This window comes from Sphaeramia orbicularis, chromosome 4 (genome assembly GCF_902148855.1).
Source record: "Sphaeramia orbicularis chromosome 4, fSphaOr1.1, whole genome shotgun sequence".
Taxonomy (NCBI): domain Eukaryota; kingdom Metazoa; phylum Chordata; class Actinopteri; order Kurtiformes; family Apogonidae; genus Sphaeramia; species Sphaeramia orbicularis.
In genome coordinates, this window is record NC_043960.1 from 45,636,198 (window position 1) to 45,659,362 (window position 23,165).

Genomic DNA, 23,165 nt, shown 5'->3' on the forward strand with positions numbered 1-23,165 from the left:
TAGTGATGGGTTGTGCTCATAAGAGTCGGCTCTGAGACCTGATGCTTTGTCATGAATCACAAGATCCCATCCCATCGAGGGACAGCTGACTCCCCAGTTTTTCCCCCTTTCACTGCTCAGCTCTCTTGCTCTCAGTGTCTAAGCGCTGTTTTGCTTGCTGGTCACATGTCCGTATCCTCACATGTGATTGGCAGCATGGTGGCCATGCAGCCAATTACATGTGAGAATTTCAGGAAATGTATACTGGCACAAGGAACAAATGATTAAATTTTGGTGGTGATGGGGGGGGGCACTGATTTGCCTTGGCAGAGGTCTGCGCTCTCCGAGTGCTTTTCTAGGTATTTATTTTTTACAAGTCAACCAGAGGTAAGTCATTTATATCACAGAAACAATTACTGGTAGCAGTTTTAAGATAAGGCTTGGATCACAATAATTCAAACGTACACATCCCACCAATATATACTCTATTAGTGGGAATTATTCTGAAATATTGATTAGAATTTCATTTGGTTTGTGTTTTCATCGTAAACATTCCATAAGGTGGTGCTATATCCCCATACTTTGACAGTCAGATCACTATTTTCAGTTCACTATTTCCCTCACCTAAAAAACTTTGTGGCACAATAAAAATTATGCAGGCTACAGATAACTTCCATGCAAAACAACTTTACTGTAAAATTTTCCACAAAACAACATTTTAACAGTACAGAAAAAAATATTAAAAAAAAAAAAATAATTAAGAATAAATAATATATATGTATTTAAAATAAAAAAAAAATAAAATAAATAAAATTAGAGTAAAAATTACAACATGATCAAAATGTGAATGGTAAACTGTACCCTTCCTGATGTTAGTACACCTGAACTACTTTACAAACAGGAGCTCAGTTCCTTGACTCAAATCCACATTGGAGCATGTACAAAGTGTAAACAATTAGTGTGAACAAAACTGAAGACATCTCTGAACTAATAAAGCAGTGTCATCCTTTGTGGGTTCTACTGTCTCTCCTTCTTATCTTTGTAATAGTGAGCAAATACTACTGATGGATTTTTGAGTCAACTAGAGTAGTCTTACATGTTACTGTTTCTAAAACAGGGTGCATTTTTGGTCTACTTAAAAAAGAAAAAAAGGCAAAAATTTGTGATTAAGTGATTTATTCCGAACATGCAATGAAATTTAACATATATGCACTTGCAACTAACTGCGCTCTCTTTTCTAGAAAAGCACTCGGAGAGCGCAGACCTCACAGCATTACTTAACAAACCGCCCCCCCCCCCCCCCTCAAAAAAAAACAACAACAACAAAAAAAGCACATTCCAAAAAAAAAAAAAAAAAAAAAAAACCAACTAAAAACCGTATCTAAAAAAAACTGTTGCATTATGCTGTTTCCAATAAGAATTATCTAATGTTAAAAAAAAAAAAAAAAAAACTTTTACTTTCCTGGGTCTCAGGAAGATAATGCAACCTCTGGGGCATTTCTGAAATTATACAACTACAAGAAAGAAAACATTCAAGACTTGTACCATTTTTTTTAATGATGGACACAATCTCCAAAACATAATTATGTTGTATAATGGAGAAAAAGCGCAACTTTCATGTATAGTGGCTTACTTACAAACTATGAACAAATGCAAATTGAGCATCTTGTATTGAATTTGGCAAGAAAATAATCCATTTTGGTTTTTATGCTGTCAAAAAATTATTTTCTTCCACGTAAAGCCTGCACATTTTTGCAGATGGACAAAGTTAGAATAGATTTAGGTCTATAACAGAGTTAAAAAGTAGTAACTCATTCAATTCATTTCAAAATGTTCAGTATGTTTTTTGACCAAGGGAGCCATAGAGAGATGCTAAAGAGCCATATGTGACCCCGGAGCCACAGGTTGCAGACCCCTGGTTTAATGGAACTGAGCCGTAACATACCCAAGCTCCATAACCGGTTTGAAAGTTGAAACACAGTCTGATTGATGTCTGATTTAGGTGGAAAATTATATTCTGTACTCATGTCATTTTGAGTCATTTGACTATAATTTCAAATTCAAAATCTCTCACTCACCACTGCATTCTCTAAGCTCTGCTGGGTAAACTCCCAGAATACCTCTTTCTGTCAGTAGTTACCATCTACGTGCCTCCTAGATGTTGCTCTTGATTGTTCCCTGAGTTCTGACAGACTTGGGCAAAACGGCCTTTTCCAACCATGCACCGTGGTCAGGGAATGATCTTCTAAAACTCTTCAAGTATAAACATCTCTGTTAATGATTTTAAAAGTATCATGGAGAATGCAGTGAAGGAGGAATGTCACTGTTTTTCTTAAGACAGCATTATGGTTGAATAATTGTTGTTCTTCTGTTTTATTGTTCATTGTTTATCATATATGTGTTTTATATAGTTTTGACTTTGTATGGCTGCTACCTTGGCCAGGTCTCCCATGCAAAAGAGATTTATAATCTCAATGGGACTTCCTGGTGTAACGGGTACAACTGGAACCCAGAAGCAGACCGACACAAAGGTATGAGTTTGTAAACCTTTACTGAAGCTATGTAGTAGCAACAGGAGTTCAATACAACAGTTACAGTTTTTAACACAGTCACAAACTCAGAGTAATCCGACAGGGGTAAGGCAAGGGGGGGCGTCGGGGACAGGCAGATAGTCCAGTAACCAGGGGTCCGTAGAGTCCAGTGGGCTGAGACAGAAGGCAGGGTCTGAGGCGGAAACAGGTCGGTACCAGGCGGCAGGCGGAGAGACGTGGTCAGGGACAAAGGGCAGGTCGAGCACCAGGGAAACGGACAAAAAGGCAGAACCAGGCAGACGGGTCAGACGGGGATCAGACGACGGGCAGCAGAGCAGGTCAGGGACGAACAAGATCAGACACAAGGAATCAGGTAGGTACAACGCTGGAAAGTTTCTCACGAGTAGAAGACAATCTGGCAGAGAACAAAGGAGAGAGAGGTGAATATAAACCCTCTACCTAATGAGCCAGGTGTGCTCACAGGTGAGGGGAATCAACTGATGAGGAGGTGTGACAGAAAGAGCAATGAGGAGGTGTGGCTGAGAGTGAGACCGAGGAAAAAAAGAGAAAGAAAGAGAAACAGCAGACAAAAAGACAGAGATGTTACAGAACCCCCCCCTCAAGGGACGGCCCCTGACGTCCCAAAACAAAGCTGAGTGGGTGGAGGAGTGTGGCGGAGAGTCAATACTCTTCAGAAAGGACCTCCTCTTCTGACCTCGACCCCTCCTCCTCCACCGGCGATTCAGGAGCGTGGGAAGGAGGGGAAACCACACCATTGTCAGCGGTGTGGTGTCGGTTACTAGATGGCTGATCAGGGTGCAGACGATGAAAATCACTGATGAGCTGACCATCTAGGATCTGACGAGCTGGAACCCAAGACCTTTCTTCAGGGCCGTAACCCTCCCAGTCAACCAGGTACTGGAGCCCCCGGCCCCGGCGACGAGAGCGCAACAATCTGCGCACAGTAAAGGCTGGAGCGCCATCAATCATCCGGGGGGGAGGGGGGGGTTGAGAGGCGGGCATCAGGGGACTCACATGAACAGGTTTCACCTTGGAAACATGGAAAGTGGGGTGAATGCGCATAGTGCAAGGAAGCTTCAGTCTGACGGCCACTGGATTGACCACCCTCTCGATGGGGAAAGGACCTATGAATTTCGGGGCCAATTTTTTAGATTCAGTTCTTAGGGGTAGGTCCCGGGTGGACAGCCAGACCTTCTGTCCTTCCTGATACTGGGGGGCCCGTGAGCGACGGCGATTGGCGATGGTTGAATACCTATCAGCAGCTCGCTTCAGTGCGGCTCTGGCTTGGGCCCATGTCTGACGGCAGCGGCGGATAAAAGCCTCTGCTGACGGACAGGATGATTCCACCTCCGCTGCAGGAAAAAGCGGAGGCTGAAAACCGTGAACACACTGGAACGGGGTGAGTCCTGTGGCAGAGCTGGAGAGGGTATTGTGGGCATACTCCACCCAGAGCAGCTGTTTGACCCAGGTAGCAGGATGTTTAGATGCCATACAGCGGAGAGTAGTCTCCATCTCCTGGTTCATCCTCTCCGTCTGACCATTGGACTGTGGGTGAAACCCTGATGACAAACTGGACGAGGCACCGAGTAGCCGGCAGAATTCCTGCCAGAAGACAGAGGTAAACTGGGGGCCCCGATCTGACACAACATCCACTGGGATGCCGTGAAAACGGAACACATTAAAGAGAACCGCCTCAGCGGTCTCCTTGGCTGAGGGGAGCTTGGGCAGGGGAATAAAATGTGCCATTTTACTAAAACGGTCAATTACTGTCAATATGACTGTATTCCCCTCAGAAGGAGGTAACCCAGTGACGAAGTCTAAGGAAATATGTGACCAGGGTCGGTGGGGTATAGGCAGTGGCTGAAGGAGACCGGCCGGGGAGCGACGAGGAGTCTTGTGTTGATTGCAGACCGGACATGCGTTGACAAACCCTGTAGTGTCCTCCACTAGGGACGGCCACCAGAACCGCCGCTGCAATACCTCCAGGGTGCGCTGAATACCAGGGTGACAGGTGAGTTTTGAACCATGAATCCATTGCAGAACCTCTGACCTTAACTCCTGAGGGACGAACAGGCGGTTCTGGGGGCAGGTGCTGGGACCCGGCTGATCCTCCAGGGCGGCTCTTACTCGTTCCTCCACATCCCAGGTGAGGACTGCCATGCGGTAGGAGACTGGGAGGATGGGGTCTGGCTGATCATTGCTTCCCTCCCCGACCATAAATTGCCGTGACAGGGCATCCGGTTTGATGTTACGGGAGCCTGGCCAATAAGAGAGGGAGAAATTAAAGCGGGTGAAAAACAAGGACCAACGTGCTTGACGGGAGTTGAGCCTTTTAGCTGTACGGATGTATTCAAGATTCTTGTGATCAGTCCAAACCAGAAATGGCTCCTTGGTCCCCTCCAGCCAATGCCGCCACTCCTCCAGCGCCAGTTTCACCGCCAACAGTTCACGATTGCCAATATCATAATTTCTCTCTGCTGGGGACAGCCGCCTGGAAAAAAAAGCACAGGGATGCATTTTCAGGTCATCTGCAGTTCTTTGAGAGAGAACTGCTCCCACCCCCACATCAGAGGCATCCACCTCCACTACAAACTGTCTCTCTGGATCTGGAACACGCAAAATGGGTGCTGAACTGAAGCGGTCCTTCAGATGTCTGAAGGCCTCATCAGCCTCTGTAGTCCACCTGAAAGGAACCTTGGAGGAGGTGAGGGCAGTGAGAGGGGCAGCCACGGTACTGTAACCACGTATAAACCTCCTATAGAAGTTGGCGAACCCCAGGAACCTCTGCAGCTGCTTACGGGACTCGGGCACTGGCCAGGAGGTGACAGCCGAAACCTTCGCTGGATCCATCTCCATCCGGTCCTGTCCCACGATGTAACCCAGGAAGGACACTGAGGAGGCGTGAAAATCACACTTTTCCGCTTTCACATACAGGGAATTCTCCAGGAGGCGCCGCAGAACCGCCTGGACATGATGTACGTGCTCCTGCTCAGAATGAGAAAAAATCAGAATATCATCAAGATACACGAACACGAACTTATTCAGCATGTCTCTCAGAACATCATTGATTAGTGCCTGAAACACAGCTGGAGCATTGGTGAGACCAAAAGGCATCACAAGATACTCGTAATGGCCAGTGGGGGTGTTAAATGCCGTCTTCCACTCATCTCCCTCACGGATCCGTACCAGATGGTAGGCGTTCCGGAGGTCCAATTTAGTAAAGATGGTGGCCCCCTGCAACAGCTCAAATGCAGAGGAAATGAGAGGGAGAGGGTAACGGTTCTTAACAGTGATGTCATTTAAGCCCCGGTAATCTATACAGGGGCGGAGAGTCTTGTCCTTTTTATCCACAAAGAAGAATCCAGCTCCAGCGGGGGATGATGATGGCCGGATAATACCAGCAGCCAAAGCCTCATTAATATAAGTCTCCATGGCCTCTCTCTCAGGAGCGGACAGGGAATAGAGACGGCCCTTAGGGGGAGTAGTGCCTGGCAAAAGGTCTATGGCACAGTCGTAAGGACGGTGCGGCGGCAGAGACATGGCCCGGGATTTACTGAACACCTCCCTAAAATCATGATATACAGATGGAACATGGGACAGGTCTATGGCAGAACAGGAACTAACTGGGGGTTTTGGACCATGGATCTGTTGGAGACAGATGGACTTACATGCAGGGCTCCATTCCAAAATGGACCCCGTGGACCAGTCAATATGTGGGTTATGACGCCGAAGCCAAGGAAAACCAAGGATTAACGGTAGGTCAGGTGATTTCAGTATGTGGAACTGGATGATCTCAAGGTGATTTCCAGCTATTAACATTGTGATAGGCTTTGTCTGATGAGTAACCGTACCTAGAAGGTGTCCGTCTAAAGCACTGGCTGGAACTGGACGGGGAAGTGCTTCTAGCTCCAACTCCAGCTGTTCGACCAGACCCTCGTCCATCAGATTAGTATCCGCTCCAGAGTCAATGAAAGCAGCGAGGGTGAACGGTTCTGAAGCCATCTGGAGCTGCACATGGAACAACGGCCTGGTGGTTGGGGCGGATGTCTTAAACCGGCTCAACAGGATGCCCCTTTTCCCTGCTGAGCCTTCCCTTTTACTGGACACTTAGAAACAAAGTGTCCAGCTTGACCACAGTACAAACACAGATTCTCACGGCGCCGTCGTTCCTTCTCCGCCGCTGTCAAACTGGTCCGTCCCACCTGCATCGGCTCCGCCCCTCCCTCAGCAAGAGTCTCTGTCTGTGGATCGGGAGGAGGCGGGAACCCCGGAGCTCGAAGTGAAGTTTGGCGTCCTCCACCCTGACGTGACTCCTGCCTCCACAGCTGTATGCGTCGATCCAATCGTGTTGTTAATTCAATTAAACCATCCAGAGATGAGGGAAGATCGAAAGAAATCAGCTGATGCTTGATGTAAGGGGCTAATCCGCTCAGATAAGCATCACACTGTGCACCTGAGTTCCATGTGCTGAGTCTAGCTCGGGTGCGGAAGTCTATAGCGTAATCAGAAACAGATCGATTACCTTGATTGACGCTCATTAGTCCACCCGTGGCATCAGGACCCGAAGTCACCGGTCCGAAAACTTTTCGCAGCTCCTCAGCGAAAGCCTGGAATGAAGAGCAGGCGGGGGTACTTTTCTCCCATTCAGCCGTTCCCCACAGCCGAGCTCTGCCGGTGAGATGGTTTATGGCGAAGGCGACCTTGGCTGCCTCAGTCGCAAACGTGCGTGGCTGCAGAGCGAACAGGATGGAGCAGTTCGTGAGGAACGGATTACAGCCTTCTGGATCCCCAGCGTAACGTTCTGGTTCCCCTACCCGGGGCTCCGGCGTGGAATCTGATGAGGAACCCAGAAACGGAGCCGGAGGAGCTGGATCGGGTGCGGAAGAAGTCTGCTGTGTGATGAGGGCCGCCAGCTGCTGGACCTGCGCAGCGATAGCCGCTACTCCCTGCTCCACACGGTCCAAGCGAGCCCCCTCCGAGGATCGGTCCGCTGGGTCCATTTCTGGCCAGATTGTACTGTAACGGGTACAACTGGAACCCAGAAGCAGACCGACACAAAGGTATGAGTTTGTAAACCTTTACTGAAGCTATGTAGTAGCAACAGGAGTTCAATACAACAGTTACAGTTTTTAACACAGTCACAAACTCAGAGTAATCCGACAGGGGTAAGGCAAGGGGGGGCGTCGGGGACAGGCAGATAGTCCAGTAACCGGGGGTCCGTAGAGTCCAGTGGGCTGAGACAGAAGGCAGGGTCTGAGGCGGAAACAGGTCGGTACCAGGCGGCAGGCGGAGAGACGTGGTCAGGGACAAAGGGCAGGTCGAGCACCAGGGAAACGGACAAAAAGGCAGAACCAGGCAGACGGGTCAGACGGGGATCAGACGACGGGCAGCAGAGCAGGTCAGGGACGAACAAGATCAGACACAAGGAATCAGGTAGGTACAACGCTGGAAAGTTTCTCACGAGTAGAAGACAATCTGGCAGAGAACAAAGGAGAGAGAGGTGAATATAAACCCTCTACCTAATGAGCCAGGTGTGCTCACAGGTGAGGGGAATCAACTGATGAGGAGGTGTGACAGAAAGAGCAATGAGGAGGTGTGGCTGAGAGTGAGACCGAGGAAAAAAAGAGAAAGAAAGAGAAACAGCAGACAAAAAGACAGAGATGTTACACCTGGATAAATAAAAGCAAATAAATGAATAAATAAAAGTAATCCAAGACATCCAACTGTCATGAGATGAACCTGATTATATTCTTCAGGCAAAATACAGTACTGTGCAAAGGTCCGAGGCCAACATTAGGATTGTTGGTTTAATAAAGTTGTAATAACCACACACATGTATTTCTCAGTCCCTGAATTAATCTAGACCTGGGAAGTATGTACTGTGTAAAAAAGATTCAGGAAAGAACAGCTTCTATAAACCAAAGTGATAGTGTGACCTCCTTTTGCTCTTAACATATCTCTAACCATTTTGTTCAGACAATATGAGATTTTCAAAAAAATGTTGTGATGTTTTATACCAAGTTTTATTTCAACACATTTCTAACTGCTTGTGTTTCTTCTTGTCATGGGGTCAGGGGTCACTCTAAATAGTGACTTTAATCTTTATAAACCATTTATTTCAGGTTTTACGTGTCTGTTAAGGCTGTGCACATATTCCCTGTATTTTTTGTCGTATATGAATGAAAACATATTCTGCACAGTACTGTATATTCCTGTCATAGGAAATCCAGACGACTACAACTGATTATAAAACAGTTATTACCCTGCCCCCTGAAGGGGAGGCAAGGGGTATTGTTTTGGTTCAGTTTGTTTCTTTGTTTGTTTACACTTTAGCAGCAAAACTATTGGTTCAATTCATGCCAAATTTGGTTTATAGATTGCCAGTGACCCAGAATACATGTCATTACATTTTGGGAAAAGTAGGTGAAAGTTTAAATTTTTTATGAATTTTTTAAATCCTTTTTTTCCATTTACTTATAATGGGCGAAATTTCAAATGTCTGTAGCAGCAAAACTCTTGGTCGAATTCATATCAAATTGAGTTTATAGATTTCCAGTGACCAGTGGTGTTTTCTCCTGGAGGCCAAGGGAAGTCAGTCTTCCCTATTTTTTTAGTCTGTAGTTGTCATAAAAAAATACATATTTTAACAGTTTGGGTAATTCTTCTGTGCTGTGTTGCTGTCATTTCTTCCCCATTTCTTTCCTCTCATTGAGCATTTCACAATGCGTGAAACAGGGCCCCTCTGTTACACAGTGAATAAGAAAGAAAGAAAGATACATACATACATACAGATTAAATAAAATGCACCTCATTATACAACAGGATGATGTCACATAAATACCAAAGAATATCATCATATATAGGTTTTCTTTACATGTGACTGAATTATTTTTGCTGAACCAGTGTCACAGTCCTGTGTAATCTCTGCTGATGAATGCTAAACAGTGCTAAAGTCATGTCTACTTACAGGTGCAGTTTGCCTCATCTGACACTTTAGAAGTGTGTCTGTGTGTGTGTGATATAAGTTTACAAAATAGTAAAAATGGGTAAACACAGGTTTGCTCTGAAAAGGATATTTTTGTATAATTTTTATTGCTTGAATTTATGCTTGACTACTTTATCGCTGTTTATGTATTAAATTGTTTTCAATGTTTCTATTTCACATTTAATTTTATTTCCCTTTCCTTAGGGATACAAAACCAAAAATGTGCCACATGGGTTAAGAGCAGCAAAAGGAACAAAAGATGAAGTGCTGATTCACCAAAATGTCAGAAAAGGTGATATGAAAAACCTACCATTCTTATGTTTCAAAACTGTGTAATTATTCAATGTATTATTGCAAGTGTGCAGAAAGCTGCAATAATACATCAGGACATGTGGCAACTCTCAAAACGTAATTCATAACATAGCAACATATAACAATAACCTCCGTTGGGATATTTCCCCATGACAAATCCAAATAAAATACAATATGCAAACAACTGCTGTTCATGAATTGGTCTGGATGTAATCAACTCATTTTTTATTTAATGTAAACACCTTTAGTTCTAAAATCACATAACACACTGGTATAGATGTACAATCAGTTTTATTAAAAGGAAGTTACATATATTGCGCAAGTAAAATTAGACAAACGTATATGACTTTTGTACAACATCAATCAGTTTGATGAAAAAAAAAAAAAGAAAAAAAATTAAAATGCAGATGGAATAGAAATTGTGAAATGGAAAAGAATGAGATGTTTCAAAGCTAAAATATGCTATGTTGTATAGTAGAATAAGTAAATAGTAGAGTTAGGTGTTTTTACCATTAGTGGGCCTTTGACCTTACATATGATGACATCATTAGGTCTAAACCCAGTTTAGACCAAAGAGTCAAGACAAGGTAAAACAGCCCCAGAACACTGTAGTGAACTAGACTGTCTCACAGGGCTGGTTCTAGCCTGTCATATTGGGGTGGGCAACTTGGTTGGTATGTACAGATGATAGTGAAGCCAAATAGTGACCCTTTTCCAATCACGTGTTTAGCTGTCTGTCAAGTTGTCATCTGTTAATTTTTTACACTGTGTTTGCAGGTTTGACATAAACATGTGAACTGAACTGAAGGCTGACAATATGAATTGTCGTCCTGATGGCACTGAAAAGAAGTGGTTTGGGGGTTTATTTAAGTATAAGAATCACTTTACCGATCCCCAAAGAGAAATTCAATTGTCAGGCAGCTCATTTGTGTTCATTTACTCTTTAATATAAAATAAAAATGATTTTAAAAGTTCATGCATATTTCTTGTAATTGACTTTGACAACGAGCTTGACAAATAAAAGAATGAAAACTAAATACTAATCACATAAATTATTCTCACTGTGGCCAGAATTTATACAAAAATAAGGCAGTCTACTCTTATTCAAACTCAGACTGAAAAGTGGCACAACAGAACAACCACACAAACAACTGAAACTTGGCCAAAAGTAAAAAATGAAATAACTAAATTATGTTTTCATATTTCACAAACCAAAAAAGTCTTATTCAAATTCAATCTGAAAAGTGACAAATGACAAAGAAAACAAATCTTTTTTTTCCATCTAAAACCCTGAACTTTAGACTTAAGTGTCAGTATAACTATGTACATATAAACCAACAGGTCAAAATTATTGTAATAATTAATATAATTTAGTGACAGAGATCATTTGCCCCACACTCGGTTTTTATCTGTTCCTTGGGCGACGGTTGACAGAACGTGTGTGTGTTTTACTGGTGTTGTGTTGCCCAATGTGTGTGTTTTATTGGCATTGCTTTACTCAGTGTGTGCGTACATAAGGTGATGCAGGTGGCTGGCTGCTCTGCAGGAGCCCAGAGACGGTGCTCAGCCCAAGAGCATGTCAAAAAGTCACAGATACAGTGAAATTCCCATAGAGACAATCGTGGTACTAAACAGAAACTTCAACAGGTGCAGCAGAGACTGAGGTGGGTCGTTTGTTTCCCCGCAGCTCAGGAACGGACGACAGACAGTGAGCTGCTGTATGAGCCAATGAGGCGCTTAGGGAATGTAAAACAATGATGACAACCAATCACTGACAGAATAGGGCGGGCTGTAGGCTGCCCACCCAATCACAAATAAGATCCAATGGTAGTGTCATCTGTTATATTTTTCTACTGGATAAACATTTTCCCTTAAGTTTTGATTGGGTGGGCAAGACGGACATTTGGGTGGGCTGAGCCCACCTCTGCCCATGCCTAGTGTCGGCCTCGCTATCTCAGCTCACCTACGAATAACTGATGGTGTCACCAGTGTTCTGTTTGTCCATCCTCCAGAGACTGCCTCTGTTTTTCACCAGTAACCATGAAGCGCAGTGTTAGTATCAGCTGTGTCCCTCTTAAATCCTGCCTCCATAGGCTGTGCTCTGCCCCTGAATACAGTGGACACCAACTCCTCTAAACGGTAGAAATACTTGGGGAGTCACTTCAAATTTTCAATAAATTAAATAAACCAGAAAGTAAAAGGGGGACTGGCCTGGGGGACCCTCTCTCCTAGTAGGGGGTTCTAGCTGGAGTGACCCACATGGTTGCCCCCCCCTGGAGGGGGAGTCTGCTACAGCGCTAGTGTGTGAGTGGGTCCTGCGTCTCTGGTACCCCGGCAGGGTGGTAGTGGTGGTGGTGGTGGGGGGGTTTCGTCACCCTTGTCTGGGGACCCTTGCCCAGAATGAGAGGATCTCTTAGTGGCTTGGTGGTTGCAGTTCTGGCTCTGGCCGTGGGGCTGCATCATGGGGTGTGGTTTTGGGTCCTTTGGGCTCTGTGGGTCGATGGTTACCTGTGCCCTCCAGGCCGTCCCTGTCCTGCTGCTGGTGATGATGGGTGGGTGGGGTTGCAACTTCCCACACACATACCCCCACCCCCCAAATCTTATTCTGTTGCTATCTTTGCTTTGTTATTTATTTGTCATTTGTTGCTTTCTATGGGTTATTGTGATATCAGACTTTTCTGTTCTTCAGATTCACTGATGTTCCTCTACTGTTGTTGTTACTATTTTGTTTTTGCCTGTTGTTTGTTTCTGTTTCAGGGTCTGTATCACTGTTTGTGTATAACCGTGTTCTGTTCTCCCATTAAGTAATATCTGTACACTAATAAAATAATTACATCCAACCAATAGGGGGAATTGATCTAAGGTTCCAAACCCTCTTAGAACAAAAATGTCAAGCAAATCCCAGTCACCCAGTACACTTATATTGGAGGCCAAATTGCTGAAGAGGAGAGGTAAAATAAAAATCTTTGTCCTCATTCATATTTTAAGATGAAACAAATTATATGCAGCTACAGGAGCTGGCTGAAAACTCAAGGTGACTGTTTCAAGAGTTCTCAGAGGTGAAATGGGTCAAGTCCTTCAGTATGTGGGTAGGTACCCTTTCATCGTGTCCACCAATGCAGTGGGATCTTGTAGTAAAGGTAAAAGGCTGCTCCTGTTCACATACACAGCCAAGGCCAAAGCAGTAGCTGACAGAATCAGAGGCCACTTGAATGACCTCTGGGCTTTGGGTTCATCACAGATCCTGGTCTGCATGGGTTTAGCCACTCTCTCCCACTGAGTGAGGATGGCCTGACGGGCCCCAGCCCACTTTCCTGGCCCTCTGAGACGGTACTGATAAGGGGTGCTGGGACCAAACACCACATTCAGTCCCAGTTTGGGATCAGTCAGCAGAAGTCGTGACAGTGCGGGTTTAACCCCCACCAGCTCTGCTATCTCATCCATGTAAGTGACATAGTCCACCTGGATGGTGTGTCTCTGACTGGTGACATACCTGAAAAGAAACTCAGGATCAACATCCTGTACATGACGTTAAAATAAAGTACATCTATCTATCTATCTATCTATCTATCTATCTATCTATCTATCTATCTATCTATCTATCTATCTATCTATCTATCTATCTATCATGGGGTCTGTTGGATTCAGATTCACTGTGGTACCTTTTAGCCATGGTCTCCTTTTTGTACTGAATGTCCTTCAACATGGCAGAAACTGAAGGAAGCTTGGCACAACCTGATTATAAAGAAAACATTTTGACACATTGAGTATCCATGAATCCATGAACAGTGGAAACGTTGACTGCTTTAAAAAGACAGAAACTGACTGACCTTTAAAGACCCGAGTGGCCCATCTGGCCTGCATCTCAGAGATGGGCATAATGGCCCCCAGTGGCTGCACCAGACCAATGATGGCCAGTGTGGGACGGTCCAGTTCAGGAGGGAACACGTACTTGTAGAGAGATGCTTTGTTCTCACTCACTGAGACCACTTGTGAAGCCAGAAAAGGGAAGGAAAACTTGTAACCTGTGGCAAAAACCTGTAAGACACAGGACTGGGTTGAGTCACACCTTATGGGAAACTGTACTTCTGTTAGACTGTGGCTAAAGACACAAAAACACACTGATAGAAGGTGGAAGTGTGAGGGCATGTGTGTTGAAACTTGTAAAAGGAAGCCTACCACCAGGTCTACGTCCTCAACAACACTTCCATCATCAAACTCCACGCTGGACCCTTGAAATCTGCGGATGTTGGGTTTGACCTGAACTGTTCCAGACAGGATGCGGTTGGGCAGCTCATCGTTCACTGTGGGATGTTGGCTGAACAGCCTGACATTTATTTTCACAACAAAGAGTCATGCATCACAAATTATTTTAAAGAAGTCACAAATAAAAATAAAAGATGCTGATTTTGCAACCAAGATTTAACTATTGCTACTATAGCAATAGCCTTTGTCCTTATGGAGGTCTTTATCAGTGTGGTCAGCAAATATTCAACCCACCCATCATGTTAAGATGGACAAAAATAAATAAATAAATCACCTAGTGATAGAAGTGGCTTCCTCTGTACAAATGGAATATGTTTTGACACTATAGTTGTTGGGGTTTATCAACTGAAGACTGAATAAAGAGGTGTAAACACAATACAATTATGCATAAAACCAGATGTAATACATTACCTGTGCTTTGGTTTGAGATTGTACAGACTGTGATCAAATCTTTGATTAAGACGATTTTCTCCCAGACGACAGAAATACTCAAAGGGAAGGATGCATCGTACAGCATTCATCACCCTGTTAAAAAGTAAGTCTAGGGGCATGCCATTGTCCCCGACACGGTTCAGGATCCAGGCTCCCCTTCGAGTGCTCAAGTAAAGCTGGGAGGAGAAGACATGGTAGAACATCACTATACCATCACTGTATCTGAAACATACATTTAAAAAGGTCCAATGTGAAAGATTAGGGAGAATTTAACTGCACAAATGTTACACAGGATTCATAATGATATTTAGGTGTGATTTGTTGGGGGGTGGGGTGTCAAACCCCTCTGGTTTTTACATCCCTACTTCTGTTGAATGAATTTCATGCTCGGGGGGGGACAACCCCATCAATGATTAAAAACCAACTGAAATAACAGGCAGGTTGTGACTAAGTTTTCTTACATGTATATCCTACATTGCTGGCACTAAGTTTCACCTGAACCGAACCATAGGCAGCCTCGGAATTCGCAAACGTCCCCATGCATATAAATACATTGTATACCTTAACTATCCCTCTTTGTATATATCAGTGTCTGTGTGTCTCTCAAATGTCACTCAGTACACGAGGTACACATAGCAGGCTGGATGGACGGACGTCTGCAGGCACCAGTGTACATGTTCAACTCATGAAGCCCAACATCAGAGCAAATTGTTTACTTAATTTAATTAGCTGAATTATTTTGACATGATGTGAAGTCTTAATCGATTTTATGTTATGTTTTACAGTCTGAGTTGCCTGTTTGCCATAAATCCTCTATCATGTTCACATGATCAGCCTTTATCCATGGTCCTGAAACTTAATTAGGCCATCTCCACATCACAGGTGTGACCATCGCAGAAAATCAAATGTTTCATGTATTTTTAGTTTGCATTAAAGATGAATGTTCAACTGTTCGACATGTAATAAGGCCTACCATTATCTTAAAAAAGAATTAGGCCTGTTGATTGCTTGTTTTTTCATGATTAAAAAAAACAAACAAAAAAACATCACCAGTCTTTTTATATATATGTCATGAAATATTGGTTTGTCTACTGCCACAGAGCCAATCAAATGGTCCGAATTCTGCACTCTGAACGTTGTCCCAGTGGCTGATTTATATTGATCAAAAACCCGGGCAAATTCCTAACATGACGCAAAAAGTCGACACTTTTATTGTTGTTTGCCTGCATTTTGAAACTTACAGTGTGAGCAGGTGTACAAACCAGCTTCCGGTAAGTGGTACCCTTGCCTTTTCCTGTAACCGGACAGGCACATGGCATGTGCGATGCTTACTGCCACAGTACTGTGGCAGCAGGGTGACAGGTTACAGGTTACCAGTCTACACATGATATAACGACAGCACTGATTGGCTCTGTGGTAATAGACAAATGAGAAAGTAGTCCTACAGTACTGTGGCAATAGCCACTTATACATAAATGTACACACACCTAAAAAAAATGTGTTTTTGTTATCCTACAATGAGTCTATATGCCTGTAGCCAAATGGTCGAGAACAGACAAAACCTTCCACACAGGTAAAGCAGATTAAACAATACACACTACTTTGAAAAATGTATTTTATTTACATCGCACCATACCCTGAAGATGCTTTGAATGCACCATTTTTCACTGCTCATATTTTGGCCTCAACTGCTGCTCCTCTATTCTACAGGTGAACACAGGTGTGATGTAACACAACTCATATTTCCTCACTTTTTTGTGCTGTTTGTATCTGACACGGTGCCACAGACTCTTTTACATTTCAGCACATAGGTTGATAGTGATAAAATAAATATTACCTTTTGCTCATATTAACTTACATTTCAGTTATAAGGCATCTTCCTTCATATTTTGACAGTGATCACTTATATTTTGTGTATTAATTAATTTTATTTCATGTTTTTTTTTGTTGATTCCTCCATGAACCACTAGAGGGTGGAAGTGACCCACTTGTGGTACATGTATCATAGTTTCAGAACCATGGATGTAACCTCTGGTCAGTTGGAAGTGATAACAGAAAATAAACTTACACAACACATATGGCCAATTGTAAGCATTGTCTGATGTTACACAACTATATCTTGGCAACAAACTTTTACAGAGCAGTCGATTTGTTTACAACATTTCTGATTGTGTGATTGCTCATGACTTTTATCCTTCTGGACTCTGACACATGTAAAGCTGTGTTCATTGTTATTTTTTATTTAACCAGATAAAATCCCATTGAGATCGAGATCTCTTTTCAGGGTGCTTGCTCTTGATCCAAATAAAAATTCCAGACTTTTTCAAAGTGGAAATTTTTCCCCAAGACCTTGACTTTATGTACTATTATACTTGCGTGCCTACTTTTTTGAATGAGACTGTACCTGTTGTGTATAGCAGAAAAGTTCATTTTAATAAATGTATGAATGAATGAATTAATTAATGCATAATTCACAGTAAATTATGTTTTACTGACAGAAATGTTTTCAAAACCTATGAAAATCCCAAAAGTGCATGGATATCACATAAACAAGTTTCACTAGAATCATTCCAGTACCGACCGGTTAGTGAAATCTTAACAAGTTTTTTTATATGAGTCCTCAAATATTTCTTATCTTTCAAGGTTATGTGCCTTTGAGCGTACTCTAAAATTTAACTGTGAGAGAAACTTTATTAAGACTTTCACACAAAATTCTGGACTTTTCAAGGTCTGGAAAACAACATTTCAAAATTCCATACTTTTTAAGACTATCAAGACCTGTGCAAGCACCCTGCTTTTACAAGGGCGACCTGGCCAATAGGTCAAGCAGCATACACCATACCATAATGAAAAATAAGTTAAAAGATCAGAGATAACAATACATTTAAAGAAAAACAGGCAATAATTTAGTAATAACACAAAATAATAACTAGAGTTAGACAAAAAATTTTAAAGTGCAATGTATGAAGCGTATTTGCTTGGTGAATTTGTCAAGAATGCAGACCCAAAGGTTTTGATCACAGCTGATTTAATCAAATTAACCTATAAATACAATTATAATTATATTAACTGTGTCATCCCAACCTGTTTGGTGACTCTGCTCAGTTCCACAGCGATGTCTCCTCCAGAGTTTCCTATTCCAATAACTACAACCCGTTTATTCCTCCACTCCTCAGGGGTCTTATAGTCCCGGCTGTGGAAATACTTGCCTGTGAATGTGTCAATGCCTGAAAAAAATAGACTTCTGAACACCTCTGTGGCAAGAAGACTTCAAATTGTTCTCTAAATACGTGTAAAAGTTCCATTTACACTACATTTTACACAACTCAAAAGATGTAAGTATAAATAAAATAAGTTTAATGTTATGTACTGTCACTTAACTAGGATAATTCATTTTTGTCTTTTACAGGATGGTACTGTAGTACAGTAGGACAGACTGGTCCTTTAAGTGTGGTGTTTTGTGCTAACAGTGTTACACACCCACACTGCACTGTGTTGTCATTACAACACTGTTCGTACTGTGGCAAAGGTTTAGTGGTTAAAAGGTTGATTTAATCATCACAGACCTGTGCTATCATTAGCACTGTTTGGCCTCAAGGGAACAGAGTGATAATACCTCATGTGTAGGTGTTACCTGGGAAGTCATGAAGGGGCATGTTGGGATGGCAGTGATGTCCAATGCAGATCAACACAGCATCAAAAATGTGTTTCTTTTTTTTGCCGTCCTTGTCTTCTGTTTCCACATCCCACTGGCCTGAGTGAGAAAAATCTGATCTCTGCTTCACCTGCAACACCTTGGTCTGGACAACCGAACAGCACAAACAGACGACTATTAGTGGAAAAATTCACTTTAACAGTGACAGAAAATATGATGAAGGTAGTGTCATGTTCTTACATTGAAGCGTATGTGCTTAGTGAGCTGGAAGTGATCAGCGTACATCCGAAAGTAATCCATGATGAGGGAGTTGTGCATGAAGTTGGGAAAGTGTGCAGGAATGGGGAAGTCGCTGAAACACATCATCTCCTTGGAGGTGTTGATGATGACTGAGTGATAGATGCTGGCCCTGTCAGGCTCAGGATTCTCCTGCAATAACACAGAGGAAGGGAATGCACTACATGTACAGCAACAAGAAAAACGTTTCACCTGTTGCTGGAGGAAAAAACATGTGGTCTGGACTAAATCGGGCATGTTGATTGGAAACCTGAGGTCAAAAATTCTGCAGCACATCAGAACCTTGAGTTAAATGAGCATGTAAAAAACACTAATTTCCCAATCATGTGCCAAAGCCTTTTGTTGGTTGTTTACAATCTGAAGATAATATTAATTGAGATAAATTGGTCAACTTTACTTTTATATATATGAACATGAAGGTCAATGAAAAATAAACCTACATAGCGCAGGTTGTCAGGTTGGCTCTAAATTGTTCCAAAATACAATTATGTTAGAGTCCACATGCCCTTGGTACCTGGTTTCCATTTCAGATGTATCTTGATGAAATTGTTCATATGCTTTTAACATGTCCTCAACTATTTGATCATCAAAAAAATGTTCCATCATTTGCACAAATCAGTCCCAAGCTGTTAACTGTAGAGAGCTGAGCTTAAAGGGAAATCAGCTTTACAACACTTTGTCCAAATTCTCCCTCTCAATCCATCTGAATTTTATTCATGCAGACTTTATAGAACTAAAATGCTGGTGTGACATGCTGATTAAGGCTACATATTGACTTTTGCTGAACTTAAAATACTGCCATTGATATTCTGATTCCTGGTTTTGGACTCAACATACCAGATTTAGGTTAAATATGAAAAAAGAAAAACCACTCCTGACTGCACATATAATGACTTACCTTAAACCTCCACAGACCACCGATGTCATCACTACTCTCAAAGCACACAGGCTCCAGCCCCTCATCCAGACAACACTTGATACAGGCCAGACCTGAACTACCGCCTCCAATAACTGCCACACGACGGGTCATATTTGTCACTTTTCCTGTGAAAAATACTGCACATTAGCATGAAAAATGTAGTCTTTGACAAATATTTACATTGTGTTGTGAACTATGCATGTTTATTCTTATGGACTACAGACCTTTATTTTTACACTTTTTTTTCTGCACTATGTTGTTTTTGTATTCTTGCTGCTGTAAACACTGCATTGTCCCCACAGTGGAATCAGTAAAGTCACATCTTATCTTATTTTTAGACTTCTTACTGTCCTTATAATGTTGATAGTCAATGCAATCTGTACAATCCATGAAGCTCCTGCAGCACCAGGAAGATAATGACCTTTTTTTTTTTTTTTTTTACTTTAATCCCCAGTCCATTCCAGTTTTGTTTACTTTGGTGCAGTGGACATTTCGGTAAATAATTGATTTATGACCCAAAACACACCTTTGCTGACTGTGACTTCTCTAGTAAACTTTAACATGCATAATATACAAACAGCTCCTGCAGGACTGACCTTAACTACCTCCACATAGCTGACAGTAGGCCATATTTTGCTATTTTTCTTATGAAAAATTAGTCATTTGCATTGTTGCCATTGCGCAATATGAACTATGTGTGCTCTCTCCTGTGGACTGCAGACCTCTACTGACCCACAAACTGGAATATGTGAGGTTCATGCAGCACAGCGAAGTTCATGAGCATTTTTCCTTGTTTTCGGCTTTGACTACTATTCCACTGTGGATTTGTTTACTCTGATGAAGTGTGTAAAATGCTTCATCTGTTCTCAGTGATCAATGGAATTCAAGGTAAATGAAGTTTGCACATATCGGATGAAATCTTACAAACTTAAAAGGGTCAAAACACAATAATGTCCCATCAGAGCGAACTTGAATGGATTCCAACATTTATTTTAATATAAAGTAGCGCCTTGTTTTGGATAATTCCTTATGGTCCAACTACAGCGAAAATGAATTTAAAAGTAAAAATGTGGGTCATTTAGCAACACTAATCTGTAAAACTGTCTGTAAAATGTCCCATCAGAGAGTTTTTGAAAGCCGTGTAGTGAACCAAAAGCCCACTGTGGCGGAAGCTGCCCAACTGCACCGTGTGCAGGGGCGCTGCCACTGTGCTCCAGTCCACACAGGCCCAGTTTTCTGCATAAACTCGATCTTGACGTATATTGCGTAATGGCGGATTTTTCGTAAATTTCGATCATCCAAACATGGTAACAAACAAACAATCCAAACAAGTGTACAGGCATACTTACCTGTTGCGCGTTGAACAGCTGCGTGGGAAATGACTTTTCGCTCTGGCTGCAGCTCAGAGAGTGGGCGGAGTGACAGGAGCTGTGAGGGTTTATGTGAGGCCGTAGATGACCCTTGGATCACTGCGGCGTCATGGAAGTAAACAGAAAAAACAAACAGGCACAGCCTCTGCATGAAACTCACTGGACTGGAGCAAACATCACAGGCCAGTCCACAGTAAATGCAGCTGGGAGTGGTCTGACTTACACACACTGGTGCATGAGATGTGATCCAACACTTTTTCATTATGTATCAAGTCTGTTGTAAAGTTATACGTCACTTATTCAGAATGAGATTATCTTTTATAATTTCCTTAAACATGAATAGAAATATCTCTAAAATACACTGTAAATAATACTGGGCAAATCAATTAAAATAATGGCTGTAGTAACACAATAAATGCTAACAATAATCACAAGATTGGCAACCACAAATTTAATTGTGTAACATTTATTTGAAATTCAATATAATTATGTCCATTAACCATGTTGCAAGAATCTGCGGGCTGAAGGTTGTTGTTTCTTCACACTTTTTATCACTGTCCTACTTCCAGGTATGGCGTAATTAATTTACACTGCAGTGAATTATAATAGGAGGGCAAGTAATGATCATAGTACGGAAGCCGAGAACGGCCGAGGTTTAACATAATATTTTATGGTCATCATCTTGTGATAACATCTTAATTAATTCATTATCACGAGATAACAAAGTTCATTTTCCCAAAATAACGAATTAATTAAGTCGTTATCACAAGATAACAAAGTTCATGAAAACAAATTAATTTATTTCGTTATTTCATAGTAGAAGATGCTTACAAGTACCACTTCCTCCACATCGCTGCCGTCAGCAGCTGTTGCTGACATGTGCTGGACAGAGCTGAAAACACATTCAACAACAAGTTACCGGTAAGTTACAGTAACTACAAGTTCTGTTAGTTTGGTCACTGCGTGTTTAAGGGTGTATTCACACCTGCCTTGTTTGGTCCGTTTAAAACAGACCAGAGTTTGTTTGCTCCCTTGGTTCAGACCTTTTGGCCTGGAGTGAATAAAAACCACCGAACTCTGTTCTGGACCAAATAAGCGAACCGAGACCCAGCTGCAGAGGTGGTCTTGGTGCCATTCCATACAAACCCTGGTGCAGTTCGTTTGAGGTGTGAAAGCAGCCTGGACCTGATCCGACACAGTTGTTGTTTTTTTTTTTTTTTTTTAAACCATTGTGGAAATGGTGCATTATTAGTTCATATTCGCACTGTAGAAAGGCAGAGGTCAAAGCCAGTATCATTTTCATTTATGTTCCCAGTAATTGAGCTTCAGTGTGGGTATGGGTTGGATTCAGTGCTTATGCAAAACAGTAACATGCCGACATTTCATTTTCAGAACTACAGTTAGATTCGTCTGTTGTGCTTGAAAAGAAAAACAATAAACAACTTCATCACCCCCAGCAAACTCTACATGCGTTAAGGAATTCTGTACCTGGCTAAACTTAACGGTGATATAGGATAGCTACACACAGGTAAGCAGTACGTAGCACTAATACTTTTTGATAACAGTCTTTTGATATACTAGCATAATTCCAACTACATACCTGTTACGTCTTGTGTGAAGAAGACATGATGTGCGCACATGAGCGCTGTCCTCAGTAGCCGTCTTGCCCTGTGTCTTCGTCATTGAGAAATGAATTCTACAATACTGTAAACCTGACGTTGCATCAAACGCTCTTGCTGCTCAAACATTTGTGCAAACGTCTGCATCTGTAAAAACCATATTGCTATGATGATAACAAAAACAGCACACAAAATTTCCATGATTCTCTCCTTTCACTTTGGACTTAGTGCTTTAATCGACACTGCTCATTTCTGTCCAATGGCTGAATGACCTCAGCACACGAGGTTTTGTTTACAGATTTTGGTCCATTTACAAAAATGTACAATGTGACAGCGAACTGCACCAAAAAAAAAAAGAAAAAACACATTTGGTTCGGCCCTAAGCAAGTGGACTATCGGACTTTCCTGGTGTGAATACACACTAAGGTTCAAGGGGTAATATGTTAGTCTGAACAGATGAGAGTCTGACCAAGTTACTAACATCTATGGGGTTGCTTCAGCTAACATAGTGTTAGGTACTTGCTATTGCTCAAGTAATGCTCAAGGACACTTTACTGTCAGAATCGCAACCTAACTTCATGTTCATGTTATCCAACCAACAGACACCAGTCGAGCTTTTCTACACTAGCTTATGTAGGCTAATGTTAATTGAGAAGGATGTGTTGTGTAACATTTAATCAAATGTTTTGTTTTTTTTTATTCCCTTAATAGTGCTTTGTGTCCTATGTGTGGTATTTACGTTATGCTTAGTGGTGCAGTACAGTGAGTTACAATCATCA

The 23,165-nt window shown here is 42.3% G+C and overlaps 1 protein-coding gene across 1 annotated transcript; it reads right to left on the minus strand.

Annotated features, from left to right (window-relative positions):
- Positions 1-11,852: 11,852 nt before the first annotated feature.
- Positions 11,853-20,851, minus strand: LOC115417397 (dimethylaniline monooxygenase [N-oxide-forming] 5-like). The gene is made up of 10 exons (XM_030131297.1): positions 20,747-20,851; positions 19,377-19,522; positions 18,422-18,610; positions 18,161-18,326; positions 17,611-17,753; positions 14,506-14,702; positions 14,008-14,155; positions 13,659-13,866; positions 13,491-13,563; positions 11,853-13,321 (listed from the first exon to the last, which is right to left on the minus strand). Exons 2-10 carry the CDS (start codon positions 19,506-19,508, stop codon positions 12,907-12,909), a joined length of 1,671 nt encoding a protein of 556 aa, XP_029987157.1. The 5' UTR covers positions 19,509-19,522; positions 20,747-20,851; the 3' UTR covers positions 11,853-12,906.
- Between the last annotated feature and the right edge of the window lie 2,314 nt (positions 20,852-23,165).

Bases quoted from the DNA above. Each gene is read 5' to 3' on its own strand.
- LOC115417397 (XM_030131297.1), bottom strand. From the start codon at position 19,508: ATGACCCGTCGTGTGGCAGTTATTGGAGGCGGTAGTTCAGGTCTGGCC. The intron at 14,156-14,505 runs GTAATGTATTAC...AATAAATGTCAG, and splicing joins AATCTCAAACCAAAGCACAG to GCTGTTCAGCCAACATCCCA. The intron at 13,322-13,490 runs GTACCACAGTGA...GTTTCTTTTCAG, and splicing joins AAGGAGACCATGGCTAAAAG to GTATGTCACCAGTCAGAGAC.